This window comes from Bos indicus x Bos taurus, chromosome 3 (genome assembly GCF_003369695.1).
Source record: "Bos indicus x Bos taurus breed Angus x Brahman F1 hybrid chromosome 3, Bos_hybrid_MaternalHap_v2.0, whole genome shotgun sequence".
In the NCBI taxonomy this organism is placed as follows: domain Eukaryota; kingdom Metazoa; phylum Chordata; class Mammalia; order Artiodactyla; family Bovidae; genus Bos; species Bos indicus x Bos taurus.
The window spans coordinates 120,498,183-120,526,052 of NC_040078.1; the positions used below are offsets into that span (position 1 = coordinate 120,498,183).

Here is a 27,870-nt window from a genome sequence, read left to right on the forward strand (position 1 = left end):
TGGGAGCCGGCCCCGCGGCCCCCGCCGTACGGCAAGATGGCGGCGCCCGGCCGCCCGCCGCCCGGCCGCCCGGCCCGGCTCTCGGAGCGCCCGAGGGCCCGGGCGCCAGGAGGTGCGCCGCCCGAGACGCGCGGGGCCGGGGGTGGGCGGGGGCGCCCCGGGCCTGCGGCGCCCGCCGGCGACATGGCGCCCGGGGCGCGTCCGTACGGCAAGATGGCCGCCCCGGCGGGCGCGCGCGCGCTGCCGGCCCGCCGCCCGCCCCGGCGCCCTGCGGCTCTCTAGCGCCGGCCTCCGCGGCCGCGGCGGGTCGCCGCGGGGATCCCCGGGGGCGCGACGCTGGCCGCCGGGAGGCCGAGCGCGCGGGCCCGGGCCGCCACGCCGGGCGCGCCGTACGCCAAGATGGCGGCGGCGCCGCGGCCGCGCACTTCCTACCCCGCACTTCCGGCCCCGCCCGCGCCCGCGCCGCGCGACCCGGATTGGCCCGGGCGGCGGCCCGTCGCGTCGCGCTGCGCAGCCGTCGGAGCGACGCCGCGCTCAGTCGGCGGCCCTGGAGCGAAGATGGACGCAGGTGAGGGCCGGCGGGGCGCGGGTCCGCCGGGGAGGCCCTCGCCGAGCCGCTGCGCGCCGGCGCCTAGGCTGCGGCCTCGCCGGCGCGGCGCGGGGCGGGGCGCGGGCCTGAAGCGGCGCGGGGCGCGGGCGGCGTCCCTGGGCGGCCGGCGCGGGGCTGACAGCCCGGTCAGGGTCGGCGTATCTGGCGCCCCGGCGGCCGCTCCCGGGGGCCCGAGGGCGGCCGGGACGAGCAGGGGCGGCGCGGGGCGCGGGCGGGGGCGCCGGGTGGTGCGGCGGGGCCGGCGAAGCCGGTCTCTGACGCGGCGACGGGAAGCTTTTGTCCCCCCCACCCCCGCCCGGAGTTAAGAAGGGGAAACTTCAACTCTCACAAAGTTCCGTGGGTAGGCTGCAGGCGAGCGGCATACTTCAGTACTCACAACGCACGCATGTTTTCCTCTTCAAATTCAGTAACCAATAAATGATCCCAGCGTTCCCCGTGATTGAAAGGACAGGCTGACTCCGCCTCATCGTGTTTCAAGTTCTTGGGAGCTTCACAGCAATGCGGAGTGTGTGGGGACTGGGTTGGGAGGGCGTGCGCGCATCCGTGTGTCTGTGTGTATCTGTGTGTGTGTGTCTGTGTGTATCTGTGTGTGTGTGCTGTTTCCGTCTCTTTTCATTGTGTTTCTGCTGCGGAGCGGACACTTCTTTAATTTTTGCTGGCACGCTGTTGGGGATCTTTGTCCAGTATCCTTGAAAGCATTCTTACACCTTGAAAGGCCTTCTTTTTCCATCCCACAGCGGGGTTACTCCTTTTATAAAATGTGTAGGAAGTGATCTGTGTTAAGAACCCTCCCAACGGTACAGACTCTCTTCTGGCTGAATTCCCCCTGTCATCCTGGATGACATTGTTTTTGCTTCATTTTTCTCTTCTTGGACAGCAGCTGCAATGGGCATTTACTGGACTCTCAGTTTGGAAGCTGTGACATAAACCTTTATGGCCAATATTTCAGTGATTTGTGGCATCTTGTCAGTTCAACGTGTTAGGTAGTAGAAGGAGATGGTAGCCATGATTGCCAAAATGTGATGTTAGCCAGATGTGTCGTGAAGCTGTTTAAAACAAAAAGGACTACGCCCCTGGATGGGGGAAGGAATAGAATTATTTACTTACTAAGACCATTCCTTGAGAGATTCGGTTAGGGTGGAAAGCACAGTTTTATGGTGGTCGTTTTACCTTGAACGTGGAAGCCTTCCTGTTCAAGTTAAGAGCAGCCACATGATGGAGGCTTCATGGAACCCTGATCCCTGCTTCAAAGCAGAGATGTTTGCATGTGAAGGCCTCTGCTGATGCTGACAGAAATGTCTGTGACTCTAGGGTGTGGGGGTCAGTTTTCTTTCTGACCTGATGCTGTGCGTCCTTTGGGATCGTTAATGTCCAGCCTGCCCTGATTTCCGGAGTCCTTACAGGTTCTGCCTTCCTGGCCAAACGTTATGCAGTTCCGGTGGTTTTTACAGTCGTCCGTTCAATAGCTGTGTTTATTAGTGAGTGTGGGTTTGTGTCTGGCATTGTTCTACATCTTGTGACTAGAGAAGTGAACGAAATAGATAAAAAGTGTGTCCTGACTGACATGTTAGACGTGACACCCACAGTGTGGCTCGTGGGAGAGTGCTGTGGGCCCAGCAGGAGGGAGTTGGAATCATCAGGATGGCCTGGAAAGATCTCACCACAGAGGCAGCCAGTTTTGACTGGGACTCAAAAGCAGTGCAGGGGGAAGGGCATGTGGCCTGCTCTGGCAGCGACCAGTGGCCTGGGCGCAGTGGGTGGGAGTGAGCGAACTGAAGGCGGGGCAGCGACAAGGTCTGGTCATGGGCCTTGTTGGCTCGTGGGCATGTGAGTGGGACGGGGCTGCTTTGGGGGCTTTTTCAAGGAGGAGTAACGTGACTCGCACTGGCTGCTCTGCTGCAGAGGAGCAGAAGGCCCGTCAGGAGGCTGCAACAGTGAGCCACGCGCGAACCTGGAGGGCTGGGTCCTCGTGGGGAGAGGGGGTTGAAATCTGGTGCCTCTGCAGGTTGGGGCAGGAGGACTGTGGTGGTGGGAAGTGTGCAGGCCAGCCGCGGGATGGGAGGGGTTTGAAATACCGCGGTCTGTGGCCTGAGCTGGGAGATGCAGGGAGGCCCGGGGAGCTCTACGTGCTAGGGAGGTGTTAGGAGGGGGTCTTGCAGGGGCTAAGAGTGAGGTGCCTGCTGGACATCCGTGTCGTATCGTCCAAAGGGCCTCGGGTCTGCGGGCCTGGAGCTGAGGGCGGAGGCCTGGGCTGGAGGCAGAAGTGTGTGGGGCCGGTCTGAGCAAGGTCTCTAAGGGCCTGAGTGGGAGGGGAGGCGGGGCTGGATGCCCTGGGCTGCAGGCAGCAGGCAGACCCCAGGCCTGTCCTCACAGCCCGCTCTGGTTGGCACTGAACTGAACATGCTGTCGGCTCCTTGAGGACAGAGTTGGTGTCTGGTGCTTCATCTTTGGGCTTTGCCTTTGTCTGACAGGTGGTTGGTGATGGAGGAAGCAGAACTTGAGTTGCTGGGGATGCACACGGTCCTGTCCTGTAGGTGTTCCCGGGCTGCAGGGTTTGTGTATAATGGAAATCCGCGTGTTGGTGTAACGTGTAGGGGATGAGGAGGGCAGTCAGGCTCACTGAAGGCCGGCTGGAGTCCCTTCTCTCTGGTGTGTTCACTAAAGTGGCCTGGGCAGTGTCCTGGTGCCCCTAAAGTTCCAGCTTTTCTTTCCTTCCATTGATTTCCTTCCTTTGCTTCCTTTTTTTCATTGAGAACTGTTGTTCAGTTGCTCAGTCGTGTCCCACTCTTTGTGGCCCCATGGACTGCATCAAGCCAGGCTTCCCTGTCCATCAGCAACTCCCGGAGCTTGCTGAAAGTCATGTCCATCGAGTCGGTGATGCCATCAAACCATCTCATCCTCTGTCATCCCCTCTCCTCCTGCCTTCAATCTTTCCCAGCATCAGGCTCTTTTCTAATGAGTTGGCTCTTTGCATCAGGGGCCAAAGTACTTAAGCTTCAGCATCAGTCCTTCCAGTGCCAGCATTTTCGTATAAACGATTTGGGATTTGAAAAAAACTAACTACTTGCAAACTCGTTATTTTAAATATAAGCATCTTTGTGGAAGAAAAGAAGGGAGGACCCGTCTTTTGGTTTTATTCTAAAAGCATACGTAACACGTGTTTATAAGGTATAACACGTGTTTATAAGATATAATCTCAGAAACATACATGTTTTGGAAAAACGTCTTTGAAGTGTGGTACATTACACTAAGCTCTAAAGAATTCTAATGGTGCATATTTTTTGTGCTTTTCCCTGGTTGAGTTACCGTGTAATTGAGACTAAGTTATCTGGTTACGTTTACTGAGTACAGTTTGCTATTTTTCAATCATGTTAATAACGTTAAATTGAAACATTTAAAAATAGAATTGCCATCCTATTAGTGGACTTTCTGCTTTCTCTTCCTGGTGAGATCAGGGACACCCTTGGGAAGAAGAGGTGACTGGGTGGAAAAAAATGCTTTTAAAAGCCTTTCTCAAAGAGGACAGTGCATGTCTTGCTTCTCCTGTGTCTTCTTCAAATCAGAGTCACTGCCCGAGCGTCTGGAGACTGGCATTCTTTGGGAAGTCGGGCTCCTTTTAGCTCAGGAGGTGTGTGAGCTTCATAGATGAGGATCCCAGGTTCCCCTTGCGGGTCTGTGTTGTGAGACGAGGCTGCCTCTGGGCCGAGTGTGGAGGCTGCTGGTCCTTAGCCGGTGGAGCCGGTCAGTCTGAGGATGAGGGTAGGAACTTCTGAGGATGGACTCCTCTTGTGGATCGGGCTGCATGAGGCTTAGTGATTGTGAAGGTTCATTTAAAAATGGAAGGTGTCGGGGTTTCCATTGCAGTCTTTGCTGACCTTGTGTTCTGCCCTCCAGAAGCATGGAACACACTTGGGCTAAATCAGTACTGAAAATGAGCAGCGGTGGTGTTCAGCTCGCGGAGGGCGATTGAGTTTCCTCAGACACGCCTCATGGCCTGAGCTCACGGGGAGGGACCCGGAGGTGCTAAGCACCGGGCTGGGGTCCCGCGGGCAGAGTTGGCCACTCGCCCTCGTTCCTAAGTGAACAAACGGAGGCTCAGAATTGTGAGTTGTGTGTCGGCCAGCAGGTGGGTTCTCTGTTTCCAGAGTCTGATCTCAATAGAAAGTCGAACAGCAGAAGTGATTGGAATTCGGAGAGGTCTGTCCTTCCTTCACTGCAGAGGCTGAGCCTCAGGTCAGGGGTTGCCAGGGGCTTGTGGCGGGTGTCGGGGGCAGGAGGGTTGGCCTGTACCCCCAAGGCTGAGAAGCCCTTGGCTCTGCCTCTCTGGCCACAGCTGCAGGTCCATGAACTCCATGCTGGCGCCGGGGGCAGGCCTGTTCTTGGGGCCAGGGCTTGTCAGGTCACCTGGGTGGCCGGGCTAATTCTGGAGGACGTTGGCCCAGGTGTCGCAGCTCGGACTGTGGAGATGGGTGTGCTGCCCTCCCTGCGCCCCCCTGGGAGGACCAGGGCTCGTTGCACGTGCTGATCCATTCTCTCTTTAGCTCCTGCTTTGCCAGCGAGTTAACTGGCATAGGGGAGAAGGGTGTGGGCTGAGACCACCGGGCGCTCCGCAGGGTGCAGAGAGGGGAGCTGGGCCTGGGGTGTCCTAGGCCGATGTCACAGGAGCCGTGACCTGTGCCCAGAAGGGTCCCGCCTCCAGGAGGAGCGGGAGGTGTGGGCTGCGGGACCCCTGGCGGCTTCCTGCCCATGTGGTCCCTTCAGGAACCTCGGGCAGTGAAGACTGCGAGGCTGCCCAGCCTGTAATGTTGTGAGTCACAGCGGGGGACTCGGTGACGTGTTAACAGGGAGGACACGTGTTTCCCCTTCCCTCTGAAGTTGGCTGTGTTGCCTATAAAGTCGGTGTCTTACCCTGAGAGCTGTGCCTGCTTCCTTGTGTGCCCCTTCTTGGGTGAGAACCCGCCCACTGCGGGCGCTGCTATCACCAGTGTTCAGAGCAGCCGCGCCCCCTTTTCTTGCTCACCTCACTGGAAGCTGGCGTCTCCGGCGCACCCCAGGGCCCTCTGATGTGTGCGTGCCCCGCTGTCCTCAGAGTGCTCCAGGGCTTAGTAGGCAGGGCCGCCTCGGGTTCTGGCTGCGGGCCTGCAGGGTGAGCGCCACTGCCGCGCAGCGCTGCGGGCTGAGATCAGACAGGTCCTGTTGGCGCTGCACCCTTGGAGTCATCGTGGCAGGCGTGAGTCCACAGGTGTGTAAGCCTTGCGGTCTGAGGCGGCCGTGCCCTCTGAAGATGTGGAGACGGCTTCCACAGGCAGAGACGCAGACGTGTTCTCTGAGGAGACAGAGCTGCGGCTCACTCCTGCTAGGTTACAATCATGTGCACAAACAAACAACTCTGTGTGGAAAGGGCTAGAGAGAACCTTGCAGGTTAAATTATTAATCCTTGATTGCAAGCCAGCCTGGCGGACATGGGGGACGCACGGACAAGGCAGGCCCTCAGAGCAGGGCAGCCTCGCCCGGGCCCTTGGGAGCCGCTGTGGAGGTGCAGGGCCCCTCTGTGCCCGTGGGGTTTCGGGCGATGGGCAGGAGGCAGAGCTGGCTCCCAGCGTTGGGGGGTTCCTGGTGCGTGCTGAGCACACGGCCTCTCTTGCTGCCGGCGTGTGGTGTCGTGAGCGCTGTCCGCAGCCCTGGGAGCGCAGGTTGGCTGAGCAGCAGTGCAGCCGTTCAGGGCCAGCAGAGCACGTGCCTCTGTCCTTGACGTTGGTGACGCACGCCGACCTTGGAGTCCTTTGTCTGCCGGCCTCTCGTGAACCCTTCTCAGGAAGGGCTCAGGGCTGCATCCCGGCTGTGCTGCCGGGACATGTTCTGGGTGATGGGTGAGGAGCTTTCCCCACCCAGAGGCTGACTGTGTGCCGGGGCACCCCCAGCCGTGGGGGCCCCACAGGGACCTGCGCCCCTCTGCCTGCCTTTCCTGGGGCTGGGGGTGCCGGCAGGACGCTGTGAGGCGCCAGGACTCCGGACAAAGAAACGCAGGTGAGTCGGCACAGACTGCTTCTGCAAGGAGGCACGAGGCTGCAGCTGATGCTTTACGTTTTGTGGGCTTTGGATTGTTTGTTTTAGTAAATTGTTGTTTACTAAAAGGTAGGGCTGTTAATGAAAAATAAAATCAAGTGTGGGAGAAGCTCATTCCACGTCTTTGATTTTCCGGAGAGCTGAGTGGAGGTGCATGTGGACGGGGTGGGGGCGCTGTTGGAGCGGGTGAGGCGGCAGCCGGGAGCAGGGTGCCCGGGATGCCCCGTGGGCCTCGCCCCGTGGGTGGCGGATGAGCTGCTGCGTTGGGAGCCCAGGGCAGAGGGAGGGTGTCCGCCGGGCTCCGGCTTCTCTGAAGCTGCGCCATGGGCCGCAGGTGGACACGTGCACACGCAGCTCCGCGGGAAGCGGGGGTTGTACCCTGGGTTCCAGGGCGCCCGCAGCCCCGGGGCCCCACGTTGCTGTCTGGAGTGGCGCCCTGCCGGGTAAGGTGGCCCAGCCAGACTGCTGCTGCTCCGCCTCGCGTGCCGTCCAGACCAGCCCCACGTGCAGAGACGGAGGTCTGGGCCCGTCTGTTTGTCTTTTAGGTTCGAGTCTGAAACAGGGGCTTGATGTGTTAGTTGCTGGGTCGTGTCCGACTCTCTGTGGCCTTGGGGACTGTAGGTGCCAGTTCCCTGTGTCTGTGGAGTTCTCCATGTGGGAACGCTGGAGTGGGTAGCCGTGCCTTCTCCAGGGGATCTTCCTGGCCCGGGGATCAAACCCGCGCCCCGTGCACTGCGGGTGGCCCCTGTGCTGTGGGGGCCACTCCTCCCGCCCCTCTGTGCCTGGGCCTGGCCCTGGCCCCTGCTCCCTAGCACCGAGTACCCCCTTCTTCATGTGGTGGCCGTGCAGAGGCCCCAAACTCCACGTGGGCTCTCTGTACAGAGACGCTGTGCATGATCTCTGATCCTCGTTTATAAAATCAGGAAACGGCCATCAGAGTGTGTCTTTGGTTTCCATAGCTACCCTGACCTACGACACGCTCCGATTTGCTGAGTTTGAGGATTTCCCTGAGACCTCGGAGCCTGTCTGGATCCTCGGGAGGAAGTACAGTGTCCTCACAGGTACGGCCCTGCCGAACTGCCCTCCTCTCCTGCAGAAAGCGGCATGGTGGTCAGTTGTCTGTGACTTCCCGAGACACAGGCCTGGGCGCTTACTGCCGTGTGTGCATGTCCCCTCTCTCATTCTCTAGAAAAGGACGAGATCTTGGCCGATGTGGCATCGAGACTCTGGTTTACGTACAGAAAGAACTTCCCGGCCATCGGTGAGTACCGCCTGCTGCAGCGAGTGCTTTGAGCAGGAAGCACAGAGCTCAGTGCCAGGGCTTGTCCCTGGTGTCGCCCTCAGGCAGCTTTCTGGCTGCAGAGCTCGGCCGCAGCCTGGGGTCCCGGTCCTGCCGCACCGGGGATGCTTTTGACAGTGGCCACGCTTGCTCCCTGGGGCCTGGGGCCTGGCGATGAGCCACGCCTGCTGTTGGCAGTGCAGAGCGGAGCGCGGCCGGAAGCGCATGGCCCCTCTTGGTGCTGAGGCCACCTCTGCTCCTGGAGGCCCCGGGCCTCTGCGCTGGGCCCGGGTTGGAGCTGGCAGCGCTGTGGGTTGGGTGCTGGGAAGCCCTTGTCGCGCCCCTCAGCTGCCCTGGTGGGTCCGCTCTTGGTTGTAGGCCCTGAAGGGCAAGGCGGGGCTCCTAGCTGTGTCCCTGGCGGCCAGTCTCCATCAGCTCCCTCCTCAGGGGGCTGCTGTCTGTCCCCAGAGCTCGGGAGCCGGGGGCACCTCCCTGTCCCGGGGCTGCATCCTGCCGCAGGCTTGTCAGACACCTCAGGCTCGCTCTCGCTCCTGCTGGGCCCCCATGGGGCTGGAGCCACTGGGCGGGCGGCGCTGTCTGAGCCCCAGGGAAGGGCAGCTGGCGGCAGCCTGCGTGAGTGGCCGTCGGGGGAGCTCGGTGGCTCTCCCGGCCGTGGTCTGTGCCACTGACCGCAGCACGAGACCACCGTGCGGTGGGGCGATCCGCGTGCTGCCGAGGCTGCAGCTGCAGGCGCTCGGCCCGCTCTGAGCCCGCCCTCTGCGGCAGGCCGTGTCCGCTGTGCGTCTGCGAGCCGCGGGGCCTGTCGCACATCTGGGGACGCCGCTCCCACTCTGCATCACTCGTGAGGCTGAGGTCTCTTTGCGTGTGTCTAGGTGTTCTGTTTCTCTGAGACTTGTTCACACATTGTCCCCTAACGAGGGGAGTGAGGGCATTTCCCTCAGCGGGAGCGGGTCGTTGGCGGGCCCGGCCTTGGTCTGACGTGTGCGCCTCTCTCGCCCTCCACGGCAGGGGGCACCGGCCCCACCTCGGACACGGGCTGGGGCTGCATGCTGAGGTGCGGACAGATGATCTTCGCCCAGGCCCTGGTGTGCCGGCACCTGGGCCGCGGTGAGTCTCTGCGAGTCGGCACGTTCTCGGGGGGCAGGGGGCATCGCCGTGCACTCCGGGGCTTCGGGGTTTTCTTTGTAACGACCGAGAAGTTTCCGTTGATTAAAGAAAGCGGCTCTGACGACGCTCGTAAGCGTTTGTGTTTCAGAAGTCGTCTCTAAAGCACTGAGCCAGTCTCCATTTCTGTGTGCGTCTGCTTTGACGCGTTGGCGTGTGTATGTTTGAAACCCTGAAGAACGCAGTTCTCCCGCTGAGGGAGTCTCTCGGGAAGTATGGGCACCACCTGTGTTGTGAGAGCCTTGTGACGACGGCGGCCGCTTGCCTGTGTTTGGGGAAACTGAACTTGTGTGTCTATCCCCCATAGACTGGAGGTGGACGCAGCGGAAGAGGCAGCCGGACAGCTACTGCAGCGTCCTGCAGGCGTTCCTGGACAGGAAGGACAGCTGCTACTCCATCCATCAGATAGGTGGGGGGCGCGGCACGTCGGGCGTGGGCCTCGAGGGCGCCTCTGTTGTGAGAGCTGGGGTTCCATGCGGCTCTCTGCCCGAGCTCACGTGCTGTCAGCCTGGCGTTGGTGAACAGCAGCTTGCAGGCCTCGCAGGCTGCTCCTTGGCGCCCCGCGATGGCAGCACTGCCTGTCCAGACTCCCCGCAGTCTTGGCCAGCTTGTCTCGTCCTGCCTCCACCCACGTGGACGGGGCGGAGCTCTGTGTTCACTGACCTGAGCTCCGCCTCAGTCCGCTCCCCCACCTGGGCTAGGGTTGGGGTCCGAGGGGGGTGCACCTTGAAGAGAAGGGTGTCCCTGCGGGCGGCGGTGGCGCATCCTGGCGCTAGGCAGGAGCTCCCGTGAGGCAGGCTTCTCGGCCAGCGTTCCCAGGCCACACGGCCCGCACGGCCTCTGGGATGGGGAGTAGGAGGGGTTTCAGGACGCGGAGGGGGGTGAGGGTCGCTAACCTCTGTTTCCTGCAGCACAAATGGGAGTCGGCGAGGGCAAGTCCATCGGCCAGTGGTACGGGCCCAACACCGTCGCCCAAGTCCTCAAGTACGTGCCCAGGCTGCTCACACTCGCCCGGGCCTCTGCCGCCGAAGGAAACGAGGGCTCTCTTGCTCTCTTGGCCTTTTCAGGACCCTCAGAAGGGTCCTCAGAGGTCACCGTGCTGAGGGGTCTTAGGAGACGGAATCTGTTTTTAGTGAGGGTGTGTCCACCTGGGTCCTGGGAGCCCCTGCAGAGCCCCCAGATTAGACAGAGCCCCCTCCTCTCAGGCTGTGACTCCTCGGCCACAGGCGCCCGCCCAGCATGGCGCCTCCCACTGTGCTGTCAGCTCGGCGTGTCGGGGGCGCAGGCTGGGCTGATTGGGGTGGCCGGGCTGCCTCAGGCTTGGCAAGGCCTGGGCTGGGCTTTTGACTCTTGCCCGTGTGCTGGCCTGATTGGGAAGTGGGTCCCTGAACGGCTCCTCGCGCGACCTCCCCTGCACAGCTGCGGCTGGCAGAGGCCAGGAGGCTCGAGCCGGGCAGGCTCATCGGGGTGTCCTCCCCTCCCCGGTAGGAAGCTGGCTGTCTTCGACACCTGGAGCGCCCTGGCTGTGCATGTGGCAATGGACAACACAGTGGTGATGGCGGATATCAGTGAGTGAGTGGGCTCCGGGCAGGGCAGGAGGGCGCTGGGCGCCCTGCTTCTGCGTCTGGGGTGGAGTTTTCGGTGCCCGTGTTCTGGGCCTGCGTGCGCTCTGATGCCCCATGAGGAATGCCACAGCATCTTCCTGGCCCCCAGACGCTGTGAGAGGTTTAGAATTCCGAGGAGCACCCAGACTCACAAGGTCTACAGGCAAAGCTGTGGTCTGCCTGTCGTCACTGAGGGAGGAGCAGGGTTCAGACACTGACAGTGTGAACGGGGCTGAGGGAGGAGCAGAGTTCAGACGCTGATGGTGTGAATGGGGCTGGGACCCACAGGCAGGGGCCTGTCAGGGTGCGGGGTGGGCCGTGTGGGGTGCGCGAACTGCTCCTGTCTTGGGCCAGGTGTGGGTGGACCCCGCGCCAGCAGGAAGGTGTCCTCCTCACAGAAGGGCCTCTTGGTTGGCAAAGCAGAACTCAGATAAAGTTGAGAGACGGCGCAGCAGGGCAGCTGCGTCCCTGGGGCGGTAGCGTGAGCTAATGCGGAGCAGGCAGGGGAAAAGGACAGGATCTGAACTGTCTAGAAACGTCAAGCTTTCTATCTCAGCTTTTGGGTTGAAAAAGTCAAGCTTAAAGGTTACCTGTCAGAAGTTGACATGTACAAAACTCAGGGAAGAGTATACACCTTTAGTGCTGGTGACGGCACAGTGAACAGTGATGGAATGAAATGTAGTTCAGGAGCCTAGGAAAGGACCGGTAACAGTGATGGAAGGACCTTCGGAAGTGCAGCGTAGAGAGAATGCTTTAGAAGGAGGTGCGGTAGAACGACTACCTTTTAGAGCTGGCTGTCTGCAGCAGTGTGCACGTTACCAGCAACTGTGTCAGGGGTAAGGAGAAGCCCAGAAATCTGTGTTTGGAAATCAGGAGGGGAGAGCCTGATGCCGACCCGTGTGTGGGTTTTCCCAGCCCAGCAGTTCCGCGACGCCCGTCTGCAGGCCTGCAGAACCCCCTGACACACACACCCCCACTGAAGACCCCAGGGCGAGTCCAGGTGGTGGACTTGTGCTTCCGACGGACTGGCTGGAGGCACCATGACCCTGTCCTCGGGTCCGTGACTTTGCTGGAGCAGCTGGGAGACTCAGGAGCACTTTACTCACGAGAGCACGGGCGTACCCAAGGACAGGACTCAGGCAGCCAACGGGAGAGACACCTGAAGTCCTTTCAGCGTTTATGGGGGCGGCACTAACAGGCCCGAGGGTCCAGGTTGTCGTCTACTGGCGACTGAACACTCCCTTCTCTGGAGCAGCGTGGAGGGGCGCCTGCATCCAGCCCCTCCCTCAGACCTCTCCAGAGCCCCCAGTAACAACCGGGGATGGCTCCATGGCACTCCTCATTCAGGAAGGTCTGAGGGTTTGGAGGCACCTGCTCAGGACGCACCCCTGACCCCTTCTGATTAGCAAGGGGACTCAAGAGGGTGTTTGATGGGCTCTGAGGAGGTACCCAGTAGGGCCTGACTCTCCAGTGCACACATCCCTACCTTGGGTATCTGTTGGCACTCTGCGAGCAAGTAGATTCATGGATCTTTTTTTTAATTTAAGGCGTTTTCCCTTCGGGTCATGACTCGCCGTCCCAGACTTGGCTGGCTCCTTGCCTGCCCAGGCGTGTGTGCTGTCGTAGGCCCCCTCCTGGCGTTCTCTCACCCTGTACTTTTGGCTCCTTAGCGGGGAAGGGTGTCCAGGAGCCACGGCTGGGTGCCTGGGCGCTTGTGGCTGCTGGAGGGTCTTCTACACTGAACTCGGGAGTAAGCCTGTTCCCTGAGGGATTAGCGGTGTGTTTAGACAGAAGGAAAAGAAAGAAACGTTTCTGCTTGATGCTGCCCTTGCTGAGGGGGCCGCGGGCCTGCGGTCAGCGCTGCGTCCGCCTGGCTGGTGGCTTCCCAGGCGCATGTGAGTGTGCTCTCACACTAGTCTGTGTGTATGCTGTATTTCACAGTAGAAGTTTCCAGTTGGGCACACGTAGGAAGCATGCGCTCTCTCTGTCCCTGTAGCGGCAGGCTTATCTGAGGCTCAGTTTCCAGGGCTGAGCTGTTCTTGACCCACTGGACTGTTCACAGCTGTGTTTTAGCGGTGGACTCGCACCTCCTCCCTTGCAGCCCCTGAGAACAGTTTGCCTCTTGCAGGGAGGTTATGCAGGAGCAGCCTTCCCTGTGCCGGGGCCGAGGCCTTCCCCGCAGACTCCGAGCGGCATTGCAACGGCTTTCCGGCAGGGGCCGAGGGCGGCGGGCGCGCGGCACCCTGGAGACCCTTGGTGCTGCTCATCCCGCTGCGCCTGGGGTTGGCAGACGTCAACGCGGCCTACGCGGGCACGCTCAAGGTGGGTCTGTGCCGGCATCTCCCCTCCTGCGGCCGGGGCCGCTGCTTCCCGGAGCCCCCTGCTGTCCCCTCTCTGCCCCCTGGGTCGTGCCGGCTCCTCCCTACAGCGGCTGGGCCAACCCCTTGTGCGGCTGCTTGCTGCCCTGCTGTCCCCTTCGCCCTGCCTGGGGCTCCCGCGAAGGACCTGCGCCTCAGGGTCGGGAGCCGCGCTCTATGAGGCGGTGCTCGCAGCCCCGCGGGGAGCCCCTGCTCACAGCCCTGCTCCCTGCAGCACTGCTTCCGGATGCCCCAGTCCCTGGGCGTGATCGGAGGGAAGCCCAACAGTGCCCACTACTTCATCGGCTACGTTGGTGAGTGGGGGTCTGCTGTGGTTGAAGGAAGTGGGTGGTCCTCAGGGTGCCCCCCCCCGCCCCTCCACTGGACACGAAGCCGCCTCCGCCAGGCCGGCGTGGCTTTGGGGGCTGCGGTGGGGCTGCCCTGCCCTCGCTGACGCCCGCCGCCCACCCAGGGGAGGAGCTCATCTACCTGGACCCCCACACCACGCAGCCAGCCGTGGCGGCTGCTGACCGCTGCCCGGTCCCGGACGAGAGCTTCCATTGCCAGCACCCGCCGGGCAGGATGAGCATCGCGGAGCTCGACCCGTCTATCGCCGTGGTGCGTCCCCCGTGTCCCGCCATCGGCGCTGTCCTGCTGCTGCTGCAGGAGGGAGGCCCCCTGCTCCCGTGATTTCACCGTCGTGTGCTTAGTGTGACGTCAGGCAGTTCAGAGCCCAGAAGCGCGCAGAGCGGCTCCGGCCCCACCCCTCACCGCAGCCCCTCCTCGGGCTCCCCACCCCGCGCGCTTCGTGCTCGGTTTCTGAGCTGCTGTGTCTGCCGGGTGGGCCTTAAGAATGTACCTCCTCGCTCACGCTCTTCTGATGGCAAGGCGGGAAGGGTTGGTTCGGCTCAGAATACATTTGCGGGAGGCCAGGGACCCCTAGAAATCAGAACAACGTACCGGTCACCCAAGCCGTGGACACGAGGCATTCGGTCCTGAGAAGGGGCGACCCCAGACGCACTGCCTGTGGGTCTGGGTCACTCCCAGAGGCCCGTGGCCCCGGGGAGGGCGTTGGCAGGGGTCTCACAGGAGCCCGTGTGAGCTCGTCAGAACGAGGCCGGGTCTGAGGCCGTCTGGGCGGAGGGGGGTGGGCACCGCAGCCGGACAGCAAGGCAGGCCCGGCATGTCCAGGGTGCACCTGAGGGCCCGCGGGCCGGGTGGCCCCACTTACGGCACGTGTTGGTTGCAGGGGTTCTTCTGTGAGACCGAGGATGACTTTAACGACTGGTGTCAGCAAGTGAGAAAGGTGGGTGGTGGCTCATGTCCCGTGGGGTGTGGGCTGGAGGCTGGTCGGGGTCTGGGGTCCAGCCCCCGCCTCAGCTGCCCCGCCCTGTGTGGGGCCGCGCTTGCCTTGCCTGCCCCTGGACGCCCCGTCATGCTTGCTGTGGTCGCAGACCCCCTGGGATTCCCATCCCTGGGGTCGCCTGGGAAGGCCGCCTGGCCCGGTGGGTCCTGCCTCCGCTTGGCTCTCCCTGCGCCGTGGCCTGACGCGCACTCTGCCGACAGCTGTCCCTGCTGGGAGGCGCCCTGCCCATGTTTGAGCTGGTGGAGCAGCAGCCTTCCCACCTGGCCTGTCCCGACGTCCTCAACTTGTCCTTAGGTGAGTCCAGAGGCCCCAGGGTCTCGTGCTGGGGTGCGGTCTGCCTGATGCTGCCCTCCCCTGCCTCCCCAGGGCCTGTTCTGCTGACCTGTGGCCTGAGCCCCAGGTGCAACTCCCTGGGGTTTTGTGAGGGGCCCCCAGGGGGCACACTATGCGTGTCCGCTTCATGCCTTCTCCCTGGGCTCCTGGGAGCCGGGACAGGCTAGGCCTTCTGCAGTGAAGCAGACTCTGGGGCTCTGTCCCTACAGCCCCGTGGTTCTGGGGGCACCTTCCCAGTATGAGTGGAGCTTGTGCAGAGGGGGTCCGCCTGGTGTGGCTAGGTGCCCTCCAGTGGGGGGCCCTCGTCCCTGAGTCTGAGGGCTGGGCTCTGCTGCCTGTTCGGACCCTGCCGGGAGCAGGGTGCCCCAGCTGGGCAGTCTGGGGTGCCCCGCCCCCCATCTGCATTCAGGCCTCCCTGACAGTCGGGCACCGGGCAGGACGTGCTCCTCACAGGGCATGTGGGTGGGACGTGGGGTGAGGCCTGTGCGCCCTCAGGCACTTGACCCTCAGCCCCACCCCCTAGACTTAGTGACGCATGCCTGCGTCTACCGAGGTTTTGTCTCGTTTTTTTCTAGACTCTTCTGACGCGGAGCGACTGGAAAGATTCTTTGACTCAGAAGACGAAGACTTTGAGATCCTGTCCCTCTGAGAGTCCTGCAGGTGGGGATGGTCTCACTGGCCCTGCAGGGGCGCTCGGCCGCCGCGTCTCGTCCACCCGCTGCCCGCCGCCCAGCGCCCCAGCCCAGCCGCCTCCACGTGACGGAAGCCCTGGGCACGCGCTCCCGCCGCACTGCCAGCCCTGCCTGGCACCCCGTGCCCTCCTGGCCCGGCTGCTCACCTTGAAATTAAAGCCCTGTCTGAAGCTCCATGAAGGACATGGCTGCCGCTGGGCGTGTCCCTAGACAGGCTCTGAAGACGCAGTCTGCAGGGTGCCGTGGGAAAAGGGGCCAAGGACCATGGCGGGCGCCCCGCACTGGGAGGAGAGGCATGGGGGCGGGCAGTCAGGTCCAAAGATGTCGCTGCGCGCCGTGCCAAGCAGCAGTGCGGCCCGGCCGGAGCCCGGGGAGGCCACGGCCTGTGCTGCTGCTGCTTGTCCCGCCTGCTTCCCCCAGGGTGGGGGGCTTGCCGCCACGGAACACCCCCCACCTCACCCCTCGTCAGGGCCTCCCTCCCAATCGGCACAGCTTCAGATGGTTTGGGGCCTGAGGGTCAAGCCTGCTTGTGGCGTGAGGCGGGTGTGTCGCCCCTCACCGCAGGGGCACACCCAGACCTGCTCACACTGACTTGGGGCCGCCTGCCTCCTCTCAGCCTGTGTCCCACCCAGGAGTGCAGACCCGGCTGGGAGCTCAGGTGGGGGCGGCCTCCCTCCCAGGAGCCCCCAACTGCCCGCCCCCCGGGGGGCAGCGGGCACCCTGCCCCTCAGGTGTTGTCCACCTAAGTTATTTCGTGTCCCTTACGTTTTCTCCCCTTCTCTGTCCCTCAGGCAGAGCTGGGGGTCTCTGTTCCCCCTGCCGCTGGCGCGCAGGGTCTCTGCTCAGCCGGCAGCAGGGGTGCCTGACGGGGGACCACTGACCAGAGGGGGCTGTCTCGTGTGTTGGAAAAGGCTTATTGAAGAGTATCTACTCTTAGTCGTCTAGTTTGCGGTTCTTTACTGCAAATAATAAGTTTCAATAGAAAACACAATTTGTCTGTGTCTTGATTTTCCTGGAGTTGTAATTGGATGTGGTGAGAACAAGGACAGTATTTTCTGTTTGTAAGGGCCCCTGGGAAGGACCTGGTGGGCACGCAGAGCGAGCTCGTGGTTCCCAGGCCTGGGCGGGCAGTGCCCCCTGCATGGACCTGCTCTGCGCGGTATGCTGGTTCTCACCTTGTGTTGTTCAGTTGCTCAGTTGTGTCTGACTGTGACCCTGTAGACTGCAGCACGCCAGGCTTCCCTCCCTTCAGCATCTCCCAGTTTCCTCAGATTCATGTCCGTTGAGTCACTGATGCCATGCAAGCATCTCATTCCGTCACCCTCTTCTTTAGTCTTCAGTCTTTCTCAGCATCAAGGTCTTTGTTCCAGTTAGCTCTTTGCATCTGGTGGCCCAAGTACTGGAGCTGCAACATCAGCATTGGTCCTTCCAGTGAATATTCAGAACCGGTTGGATCTGCTTGCAGTCCAAGGGACTCTCAAGAGTCTTCTCCAACACCACAATTTGAAAGCATGAATTCTTCAGCGGTCAGCCGCCTTTACGGTCCAACTCACATCTGTGCACGACTACTGGAAAAACCACCCAGTGGCTCAGGAGTAAAGAATCCACCTACAGTGCAGGAAAAACAGGCTCCATCCCTGGGTCGGGAAGGTCCCCGGGAGGGCGTGGCAAGCCTCTGCAGCATTCTTGCCTGGAGAATCCCATGGAAAGAGGAGCCTGGTGGGCTGCAGGCCACAGGGTCGCAGAGTTGGACACAACTGAAGTGGCTGAGCACCCTTTCCCTCATGTGGTTTGTGTTTAAACCAAGACATGCAGGGAGGTCAGACTCTGTTGCTCCCTCACGGGTGTGGAGTGGCCATGGTGCTGGGCGTTTGGCAGCTCCCTAAACAGCACCCTTTTGGGTGCCCAATGCCTCAGCTGGTCACCCCCAAGTGAGTCACCAGGAAGGACTGAGCAAGGCCACTTGCCACACCCAGGAGGTCCTGGTGGGAGTGCTGGAGCTACGCTGAGCCGTTCCACTCCCTGCCGTGGTGGGTTCACGGGGACCAGGGCCAGAGAGGAAGTGCTGTGGCCAGAGCCCGAGGCCTGGCTTCTAGAAGCAGCCCATTTGGCTTCTGGAGCCTCCACACTCCGGCTGAGGCTCCTCTTAGGGCCCTGGAGGTCAGAGGTCAGCAGTGCTGTCCCCAGGGCCCTGGCTACTTCCCTTGTCCAGCTCCCACACCCCTGGCCCAACAGCCCACATGCACACACAGCATCGTCTCCCCTGACCAGACCCTTCTGCCTCCAGGGACTGCGGGGCCCTGTCCTAACCTGGGCCAGTGGGCTCCCCGTCAGGGGCCTCCTGCCCAGGCCTGTGGCCTCCCTGTCAGCCAGACCTCAGGACCCCTGCCCACACTGTTTTCTCTTCCCCCAGCATGTGGCCTGTCGTGTGAAAGGTCAGAAGGCAGGTCAGGGGTCGCCCACCATCCCTGTGGATGCCCTCAGGACTCTTGAACGCAGTGGTCCAGCTCCACGTGTGGCTCCTAACTGCTGCTGCCCTGACCTCAAGCACGTGCTGCTGGCTGGGTGGACGCACCCGAGGCTGGCCCAGCGCCCGTGGCGGGCCCTGTGAGGCAGCCACATGGCCGTCCGGGTGCAGGGACCCAGGCCCCTCCGTCCTCCCCCGAGGGCTGGGCTGCCCCTCCTGCCCAACCCCGTGGGCGGGCAGCCTCCTCTGTGCAGCTGGGCCGGAGGGTGCCCCTGTTGTGCAGGAGCAGGGCCTGGGCACCTCTGCCCCTGGATCTGTCACATGGTCTCATTCTGCTTGGGACCCAGTCTCCGGCCCACACCCTGGAAGCACTGAGCCCCGGGGCGCCCTGTAGACAGGGACCCTGCCTGCCTCCAACTGCAGGGCTCGTCCTGGAGTAACTGCGGGATGGGATGCAGAGGGTTATACAACTGGGTCTCCCATCTCAACAGAATGACCAGCATGTACCAGATGCATTCAGATGAGACAGATGCTGCTCTGACACGGCCAGGCCGGGCCCCGCAAGCCAAGGCACAGGGCTGGCACTCAGCCCAGGCGCGACCAGGCCAGGCCGACAGCACCAGGGCCCCCAGCTGCCACTGCTGTCTCCATCTGTCTTTATTGATGATGCCTGCGGACACGCTGAGGGTTTCAGCAGCCCCGATAGGACCTCTGGACGCAGCTGTGAGACCTCGGCAAGGAAAGCACAGTGATTACGAGTGTCTCTGGGGCACAGGGGGCCAGCCTCCTACGCCCACAGCTGCCCCAGGGGCCTGTGTGCGGCAGCCCGGATGGCATCCTCAGACAGCGCGCGGATCTCTCGGTGGACGTCCTCGATGCTTCTGGAGGCGTTGACCATCTGTGCGGGCAGGAGACACAAGGTGTTAACGTTCTCAGTGCACGGGCTAGGCCAGAGGGCACGGCTTCGGCTCCTCACCCCCCAGCCTCGCCAGGGGCCCGAGCTGCCCCGCCCTCCGTGGTACCCCGTGGCACCCTGGTGCCAGCGGCGGACTTGGTGAGGGCAGCCACACCCTCCATGCTGCGACTGGACCGCCCGGAGCCCCAGGCAGGTCCGCGTCCGCTCCTCCCCACCTGCAGCCCCGCTGCTGAGACCCCTTGCCCAGGTGAACAGCGCGGGACCCTCGGTCACCGGGAAGCCAGCCCGTGAGGAACCGCTCTCCGCCTGAGAGAGGGCCATGTACTGGGCACACAAGGCGGGCATGCCCAGGACCCCTCCTTTGCCAAGGCTCAGCCCTGGGGGCGCCAAGAGCCTCTCGGCAGCCGCGGGGCAGCACACTCTGCTAGAGCCCCAGGAACAGAGGCCCTCAGACAACTGCAACTGCACGCCGGCCTCAGAGGCCTCCCGCAGCTCCCGCGTGACCTCATGTGTGGCGCCCCATGGCCTTGTCTCAGGGCGGAGCCGGGGTCACTGCAGACACTGGGCTGGGGAGGCCCAGGATGAGCCCCAAGACCGTAACACGCGGGACCGGAAAGGGCCCCAACATGAAGGGGCCTCCTGGAGGCCAGACCTGGGCAATGTGGGCCTCGGACAGCTGGGAAGGCACGTGCTGGGGAGGGAGCCCTGCACGCCAGCCTATGGGCCGTGTGGTTTCACCTGGACTCAAAACCCCTCCTCAGAGGAACGCAGAGGGACATCACCGTGAACCACCTGGCCGAGGTGGGGGAGCACGGCCGGAACGGAGGTGCTGAAGGTGCACGCCCCGTGACCCGGCAGCGACCACCCAGCAAAGGCGACAACCTGAGCCCAACCACGCAGCAAGCGAGGCTCAGCGACGAGGAGCCCGTGGCTTCAGAAACACCGAGCCGAGACTCTCAGAGACAGGAGACCAGCGACGAGCTGGGCACCATGCATGTGGTCACACAGGTCAGTGGGAGGACCCGGCGTCCAGGCCACGGGAGAGGACCCGTGTGAACAGCCCAGGCCCACACGGGATGGCGTCAGGTACTGAAACTTATCGTCAAACGGTTCCTGGAAGAGTTTTCTCTAAGTCTGTTACTGCTTTAAAGATGTGTGTAAAAAATACCGAAGTAAGCTTTCAGATCAACAGAAGCTGAGACTCGACGAGGGGACCTGCCCTACGAGGAGCATCAGCGAAGCTCCTAGAGCTCTGGGAGCCCAGCTGAGAGGACAGCTTGGCAGAAAGGCAGCCACTGACCTCTCCCTCCCCTGCTCCTGATGCTGTGCTTTCCTGTCTGGGTCTCAGCAGGCGCTGAAATGCAGTATAAATCATGGATCATCTGCACCACGTACAACTACTTAAAAAAGAATACCAGAGCGGGAGTTCCCTGGTGGTCTGGTGGTTAAGGCTCTGCACATCTGTTCCAAGGGGCTGAGTTCCACCCGTGCTCGGGGAACTAAGATCCCACATGCCGCAGGGCATGGCAAAAATAAAAAATTTGTGAGAACAAATTAAAAAAAAAATGAAAATGAAGAGAACCAGAAAAATAGAGAACTCCGGCATTCGGTAGCTGATAGAACCATCGCAGTTGAGGCCCCACACTGCAGCCTCTGCCTGGGGAAAACTATGCCCTTCCCTCCAGCCCTGAGCACCCCGAGACACACAGTAAGGTCAGGGGTGTGCTTTAAACCTGCACGGGGAGCCCTGGCCACACACTCAGCAGGGCAGGGAGACGCGTGAGCCCAACTGGCAGGTATGCAGCCCGTTGCAGCCATGGACACTGGCTGCAGGGAGGCTGGAGATAGGCGGGGCCGGGAAGTGCCCTGAGGCCATGGGGACCATGCCTGAGGTGGCAGCTAGGGCGACAGGGGAGGCCCCAGGCCCGCGCTGCCCAGGGCTGGAACCATGCTGAGAGTCTGGGAGGTCCCTTGTTGGGCCCAGGCACGCGTGAGCGGCCGCAGCGCGGCCCCAACTCCCCTGCCCTGGCCTGGGAGTGGCCCCTCCTGCACCAGCTCCAGGGCCCAGGCAGCACTCACCTTCCAGGGCAGACTCGGGTCTGCCAGGAGCTGCTGGAAGCGCTGCAGGGCGCGCTGCTGGAAGGGGCCACTCTCGTAGCGCTCGCGGCCAAACTCGCCCCGCGCTGCGGCCTCTGCGAGCTGCAGCTGCAGGAAGACGACCAGGTCGGGCTTGGGGAGGCCCACGTCCGGCTGCTTACACCAATCCAGGGAGAAATTCTGGGGACAAAGAACCACCCTGAGAGGGAGCCAGCGTAACGCGGTCTCGTTTCTGGTTCCAGATTCACCAAGAAGGGAGAGAGGGAGCTGGGATGTGTGAGGAGAATTCTCATGTGACAGCGGGCGCCCTTTAGGCTGCATGTGGTTTCCCTCTTGGTTCCGTCCATGGGGCGCCCAGGGCCCAGGACCCTACACCCTCCAGCCACGCAGCAGCCCAGGCCAGGGTGGCTCCCGTTCTGAGGAGAGGGGGAGACCCTCGCCAGGGTCCCACATGCCCTCTGCGGCACGTCTGCTCTCCTTCACCCTTCTAATTCTAGGAGCAGTGTTTCCATTCTGGAGGAAAACCCAGGATGCGTGACTTGGGGCCACACCGTAGCCTGAGGGTTAGAAGCCATCTGTGGGCTCAGATCCCCAAGCACAGGATGAGGGCACCTGTCCACCCTTCCCGAGCCCGTGTGACGTTCACAGACGGAGCCGAGGGGCCGGTACCTTGGGAGGATTCTCCTAAAGGAGGACCCAGCTGCTTGTGCCGGAAGACAGGCAGAATTAAAGGGTCAGCATTCTACAGCCTTTTGTGAATTAACCACGATCAAAGACTGTTATAAGACAATCGGGCACAGTGTGCCTCTGGACAGGAGCCTTGCGAACATCAACGAACGTTTAAATAGAAGGAAAGAGAGGCAGAAACCTACGTATTAAGAGCGTCAAGGGACATTTGAAGAATGGACCTTAATTAGCCCAACTCTGGTTCAACCTAATTGTAAAAATCTAAGGTGAACAAACAGTATCTGGGCGCCAGGACCCCTGAGCACAGACTGAAGGACTTTGGGGGGTGGCTGCCCACTCGCCGGGGTTGGGACGAGGGTCTGGAAAGCGCCCCTGGGGACGCGCACCAAGACGCTCACGGGGGTGATGCCGTGTCTGGCGGGTCACGGAGACGAGCACGCTGAGGCGGGTGCTGACGCTGAAGGCGCCCTTTCTCTGCTGGGGTCTGTTTGAACATCCTCAATAAAAGGCAAGACACAGGGCCGTGTGGTCACATGGGCCACTGTACCTGTGCAACAGCAGCTCTCTGGAACGGGGGCTCAGGAGAACAGCACCCCACATACTCTCACCGTCTCTCCTGAAGACAAGGCGCTGGACGAAACGGGTCTGCCCACCGACCCCTGCGTGACTGATGTGAAATGTATCAGCCGAGTCAGAACTGCAGCCGTGTCTGCGGGGACAACCCGCACCTACAGAGAGGCTGCTCGTCCTGTCCAGGTGACCCGGAGAACAGGGGACCACAGAGCCCTGGGGTGCTGACATGGAGCCCACGGGGACTGCCGAGTCCACACGGCGCAAACCATGCGCAGGCCAAGTGGCACTCACCTCCTTGGCGCTGGTGAAGGCCACCCCGGAGAAGGCGTATCTGTCCACAACCAGGGTGACGCCCTGGCTCAACTTCTCCTTCATTAACGGCCTATGAGAGAGGGAATGCCCGTGAGCCCTGGTCCCAGCTTCACAGCTCCTGAGTTTCAGGCTCAAAGTGTCCTGCAGACACAGAGCAGCTCAGAAAGCAACGTGAGGACAGGGCTGCACCCAGGCAGTGTGTAGCCGGGCTTTCACTCCCCAAAGCTCTGATCTCTCCAAGAGGCCACGTGGACAGCCCAGCAACACCAGGCACAGAAAGTCAAGTCCACCAGGGGCGTGAACACAGCTGGTACTGGCGAAGGCCCAGGGGCAACTCAGCCGCTGGGCACAGGGGTCCACGCCCTGCCAAGAAGGGAGAAGCCGGAACAAGGGGAGGGAAGTGTGGGCGCAGCCTGGAGGGGACGACAGATGCCTGCATTTCCTCCTGGGAGGGGCCCTCCACAGGGGGCCCGGGGTCTCAGGAAGACAGGTACAAAGGCCGCAGCCTTGCCAGCAGCACGGCCCGCTGATGACCGGCGCCAGAGGAGACGGGCTGGGGGTGCCGCTAACAGGGAAAGGGCTCCTCACTGCCCCATCGCTCCTCAGTGCACACTGCTGACACTCACAGCCTCCAGAGCCCGCAGGCAGGGCGCCCCCGACGTGTCGCCGGCCAGGCCGAGCAGAGTGTGCGGATGTGGCCTCCAGCTGGCGGACGGTGCCCGAGGCAACAGGCGCCCGCTGACCTCAGAAACCAAGGGCGTTGCGCACCCACAGCGGCAAGCGGGCAGCAGGGAGCTTTTTGTGCGGATCTGACTGTTGGAGCCGTTTTGTGTCTTATGAAAAACTGAGATCAACAACAGGGAGCAAAAACCCAAACTATACACAAAGTGAAAGGAACCTACCCGGATCCCAAGGGAACACACAGCAAGAGGGAAAGTGCGTCTGGGATGCATGCACACAGACCCTGTGTCCTGCTCCAACCACTAAGTGGCAGCCACCCTCCAGCTCAACCAGGCTGAATGCAGATGCGGCGGTGGCTCTGAAACCACCCCACGGCGTCCTGGACGCAGCAAGCCAGCAGAGCCCAGCAGAGCCTGAGGCGCCGGGCAGGACAGCAGGCATCCGACAGTCCTGCAGGACGTGAGCGTGCGCCCCTGAGCAGAGGTCGGCTGCTAAACACCTCTCCCACCAAGAGGAAGGCAGCGGGTCTCAGCTACCGCGGAAGACGAGAGCACCAGAACCGTCAGAGGGACGGGGGAGCCGGCCTGAAGGGGTCCTGCAGGCCGCGTCTGAACAAACGGAGCAGCAAACAAGGAGCAGCAGAGGCCGCCCTCGAGCCCTCGCTGATGGCAGACGGACAGGCAGGAGCAGGAAGGCTCTATACGGAATCCAGCTGGTCCACGCAGGAGAAACGAAGGCGTCAGAAAAACACTAACCACCTCAGACAGGGCTGCTGCGTCACTTCAGTCGTGGCCGACTCTGTGACCCCAGGGACTGCAGCCCACCAGGCTCCTCTGTTCATGGGGTTCTCCCAGCAAGAATACTGCAGTGCATTGCCATTTCCTTCTCAAGGGGATCCTCATGACCCAGGTCAAACCTGAGTCTCTCACGTCTCCTGCAGTGGCGGAAGGATTCTTTACCACCAGTGCCACTGCCAGCCCAGCGGTCAGCTTGACGAGGGTTTACACAGGATTCTCAACAGGAGGAAGCCGCTGAGTGGGAGAGCGGGGGGACGCCAGGGACGCCTCAGTGGGCTCGCAGGGGACTTCCTGCTCTCGAGAGGACCCACGTCACTTCTGTGGTACTGCGCCAAAAATGCAAACCCAAATCCACTCAGGAAGAACCATAAACCCAGCATTTCACTCACAGCTGGCGAACCTCACACAGAGTAAGGGGAGAGCAAATGTGACAGCGCACTGCGAAAGCTGAGGCTTGGGAGGCGCTGCTGAGCCGCGGCAGAGGGCCGGACAGACGCCGGACAGACGCTTACTGCTAGGAAGAAACCCGTGGATGGCCCTGGACAACGGCAGGTTCCGACAGACAGGGAGGAAGTGGAGGCGGTACCAGAACACAGCACCGCAGGCGAGGGGCGCTCTGCCTACAACACTGCCCAGGAAGCTCCAGCTGAGATGCCGAGCAAGACCAAGGTCACGCAGCTGGCGGACGACAGTGCCACAGCGGCCCAGAATCCAACCTGTCAACCAAGGGCTTCCATGGGTCAGAAAAGCTGATCTGATAGGAGTGGCTGGGGTGACCTGAAGGGGACTTGTGGCAGAACAAACGGGCCAGGGTACACAGGCCGGCACGCCTGGGCAAGGCTGGAGCTGAGGAGGGGAGTGGTCCTGTTCCTCATTCTGAACTGATCTGATGTTATTTTCTACTAACGCACAAAAAGCAAAAATCAGAACACCCAGATCAAGAAACCCTAGATGTGCTAGAGATTATAAATATGGCCTCACTGGGACTTCCCTGGTGATCCCAATGAAGCGCGATGGTTAAGACTCTGCGATTCCACCTAGAGGGCACAGGTTCAATCCCTGGTTGGGGAACTAAGATCCCACAAGCCTGAGTGCAACCAAGAAGAAAATTAAAAACAAATAAACCTGGCCTCCTTTTCATCTAACACGTGGAAGGGGTAGGCCCTTCCAGACAAGACCCTGGCTCAGCCAAGGCCAGAGGGAGCGGTGCCAGCCTGCTCGTGGGAGGGCGCCAGGCACAGCCCCTTGCGTGCCCACCCGAAGGACTCGCTCCATCCACAGTGGAGCAGCCTTTCCGGACAGCAGGCCGCAGGAGCTGAGAGGAGAGCGGAACGCAGACAGCGAGGCAGTTAGGAAGCATGCCGTGAGGTGGTCTGCCCGCAAGGACCCCGTTTATTCGTTAGAACACCTCCCGTGACATACGTGTTACTGACACACACGTGTGCAGACAGGAACAGGAGCACCGGAGTGTGCCCCACAGGCGCTCTGTCATCAGCTGTGCTGGGTACAGAGGGATCCCACCAAGGCGATGTAAGACAGAGGGGGTGGGAGAGGACAGACCCCAGCATCAACCATCAGCCTCACTTAGTGACTCGTAACACTGGTTCATCCAAGACAAATAAGAGAGACTCCGGGTGGGGGGGACGAGCTAGGGACACTCTGTACGTCTCCATCAGCTTTTCTGTGCGCCTGAAACGACCTAACGTCACAAAAGGAGTGGGGTGGGGGGTATTAACTAGAGCTCTGGGGATCTGTGAATAAAGAATGTGTAAAGGTACAGCCTCCAGCCTGACTCTCAGCCACTCAGAAACAAGAGCCCACTGAGTCGAGGGGGGAAATACAGAGCAGGGAGGGTGGCGGGGCCAGGGTGTTTACACGTGCTCCCAGCGGTTCGCGGAGAAGAGAAGGTGCACCGAGTGATCCTCCACCTCGCTTTTCTTCTCCAAGTAGGAGCTGAGCAGCTTGCCAATTTCAGTTGATCTTTCTAAAACAAGAGAGAAAAAACACAGAAAATGAGATCAGGCTCGTCATGGACATTAAGAACAGTTTGTGTAGAACTTCTGGCCCTGACCTGTCCAACTTTGAAGTTTATTTTACTGCAACTTTGGACAGGCTCACACCTTTACCCGAGGAAGCGCAGCAGTGTGCAGACACTGGGCTGAACAAAGCTTTAGGAGGAAGGAGCTCAGGTAGGAAGCAGCAATCAGAGGCAGAGCCAACCAAGGGGCACTGGTTCCAGGATCTGCCTTGACACCAAAAGGACCTTTAAGCGCTGCAGCTGGCTCTTAGTATCCGAGGTTTTCCGTCCCTGCAGTCCACCAACCCAGGACTGCAGAGTCCTGCGTGTTTATTGAAAAAAGGTGTCTGTGTGGACCTGAGCGGCTCATACCTACGTCATTCAAAGGGTCAACTGTGTAAGATTTGCAGACTGTCTCGCTTAAAGATTAAAACGATAAATATTCAAGGAAGCATTTTCCCTCCACTGCTGCCACCTCTGGTTTGTAAACCCTGAACTTCTCTTGAATACCTAAGTATTGATGATATTCTTACAAGCGTTTTCAAGACCACCGTTTTACATTAAAAATATGACACAAAACCACTCAGAAGGTAAACGCTCAAGGGCGGGCGGGCGGGCGGAGGAACCCCAAAACAAAACGGAGACTTGGGTTACAGAGCAGCACCAGGAACCTTCTGGGGGTGACAGTCATTACTCTATGAAGACGCCTTCTGGGCTGTACACGTGTTGAGACTAAACACAGGACCTGATTGCCTGCACGTCAGCGGCGCGTTAATGACCACAGACGCGTCCGGCTGAGGCTCAGGGGCCACAAGGGCCCGGCCCCTGCGCCCCGACCCGCGGACCTACGAGGGCGGGCCCGGCCCACGAGGCATTCGCTTCCCACCCTCGGGGCCTGGAGAGGCCCCGGGTCGCGTCCCCATCCCCGGCCCCCCGGAACCCCGCGCTCGCCCGGCCCGCCGCGCCCACCAGGGAAGCGCAGCAGCTCGGCGCGGTGCCCCTCGGCGCACAGTGCGTCCACCAGCTTGCGGCTCTGGGTGCTTTTCCCCGCGCGGTCCACGCCCTCCAGCACGATGAGCGCGCCACGCCGGCCCGCCATCGCCGCGCCTTCCCGCCACCACCGCCCCGGACAGCCCGCACTGCGCATTGGCTGTGGTCGTTCGCGTCGCGCACGGGGATTGGCTCACGCGGGCCGGCGTGGCCGGATTGGCTGGGACTAGCACAGCGGAAGCGGGGCGACTGGTCTGGGAGTGCCTCTGTCGCACCGCCTCTTCCGGGCCAGAATGTCGGCGCGCAGTGTCCCGCGCAGGCCGCCGTCTTTGGCGCGGGCGTCCGCTCTTCCTGCGAAAGCACGGGGCTGCAGCCTTGGGGCCTGCCTGTTGCCCACTCCTCGACGGCGGGAATCTTGAGGGCGAGCGGCTCCGCTCGGCTCCCGGAAGCGCTCCGTCAGGGTGGCGGCTGTCGTCCTATGGGCGCGAACACTGCCTTCCCGTCTAGGGGTCCTGCCTTCCGGGCTTCGTGGCCTCTGACCGCTCGTCCCCAGGCACCCTCATGGGGGTTCCGACCTCAACCTAGGAGTTTGGTGCGGACAGCAGCGTCAGGCCCGTTAAGTGCTGGGAGCCGCGTTTCCCAGAACTTACTCGCACGCTCGAGTTGGCCGCGGAGAACTCCGGAGACGGCCAGAAATGTGGCCGTGGACTTTAGGGCTGCTCTCCAGGGAGTCCTCGGGAAGCGCCAGCTCCCCGGACGAGAGGCGGCCGAGGGGACTACGGGCAGCCGCGGACCCCCGCGAGCTACAGACGGTCCACCTCAGTGTTGGGGCTGAGGTCGT

General features: G+C 61.7%; 2 protein-coding genes across 3 annotated transcripts; one reads left to right on the forward strand and one right to left on the reverse strand.

Moving 5' to 3' along the window:
- Nucleotides 1-459: 459 nt before the first annotated feature.
- ATG4B (autophagy related 4B cysteine peptidase) lies at nt 460-16,483 on the forward strand. Of its 2 annotated transcripts, none has more exons than XM_027538200.1 (13): nt 460-568; nt 7,636-7,737; nt 7,866-7,937; nt 8,985-9,083; nt 9,448-9,549; nt 10,052-10,124; nt 10,629-10,708; nt 12,873-13,066; nt 13,337-13,415; nt 13,574-13,719; nt 14,351-14,407; nt 14,668-14,761; nt 15,376-16,483. In XM_027538200.1, exons 1-13 carry the CDS (start codon nt 559-561, stop codon nt 15,447-15,449), a joined length of 1,182 nt encoding a protein of 393 aa, XP_027394001.1. In that variant the 5' UTR covers nt 460-558; the 3' UTR covers nt 15,450-16,483. The 2 variants fall into 2 exon arrangements, with proteins under 2 accessions (XP_027394001.1, XP_027394003.1); XM_027538202.1 differs by lacking the exon at nt 460-568 and adding an exon at nt 6,504-6,637.
- Nucleotides 16,433-27,162, reverse strand: DTYMK (deoxythymidylate kinase). Its single transcript, XM_027538203.1, has 5 exons — nt 27,009-27,162; nt 25,898-26,006; nt 22,524-22,614; nt 20,955-21,152; nt 16,433-18,857 (listed from the first exon to the last, which is right to left on the reverse strand). Exons 1-5 carry the CDS (start codon nt 27,136-27,138, stop codon nt 18,747-18,749), a joined length of 639 nt encoding a protein of 212 aa, XP_027394004.1. The 5' UTR covers nt 27,139-27,162; the 3' UTR covers nt 16,433-18,746.
- Between the last annotated feature and the right edge of the window lie 708 nt (nt 27,163-27,870).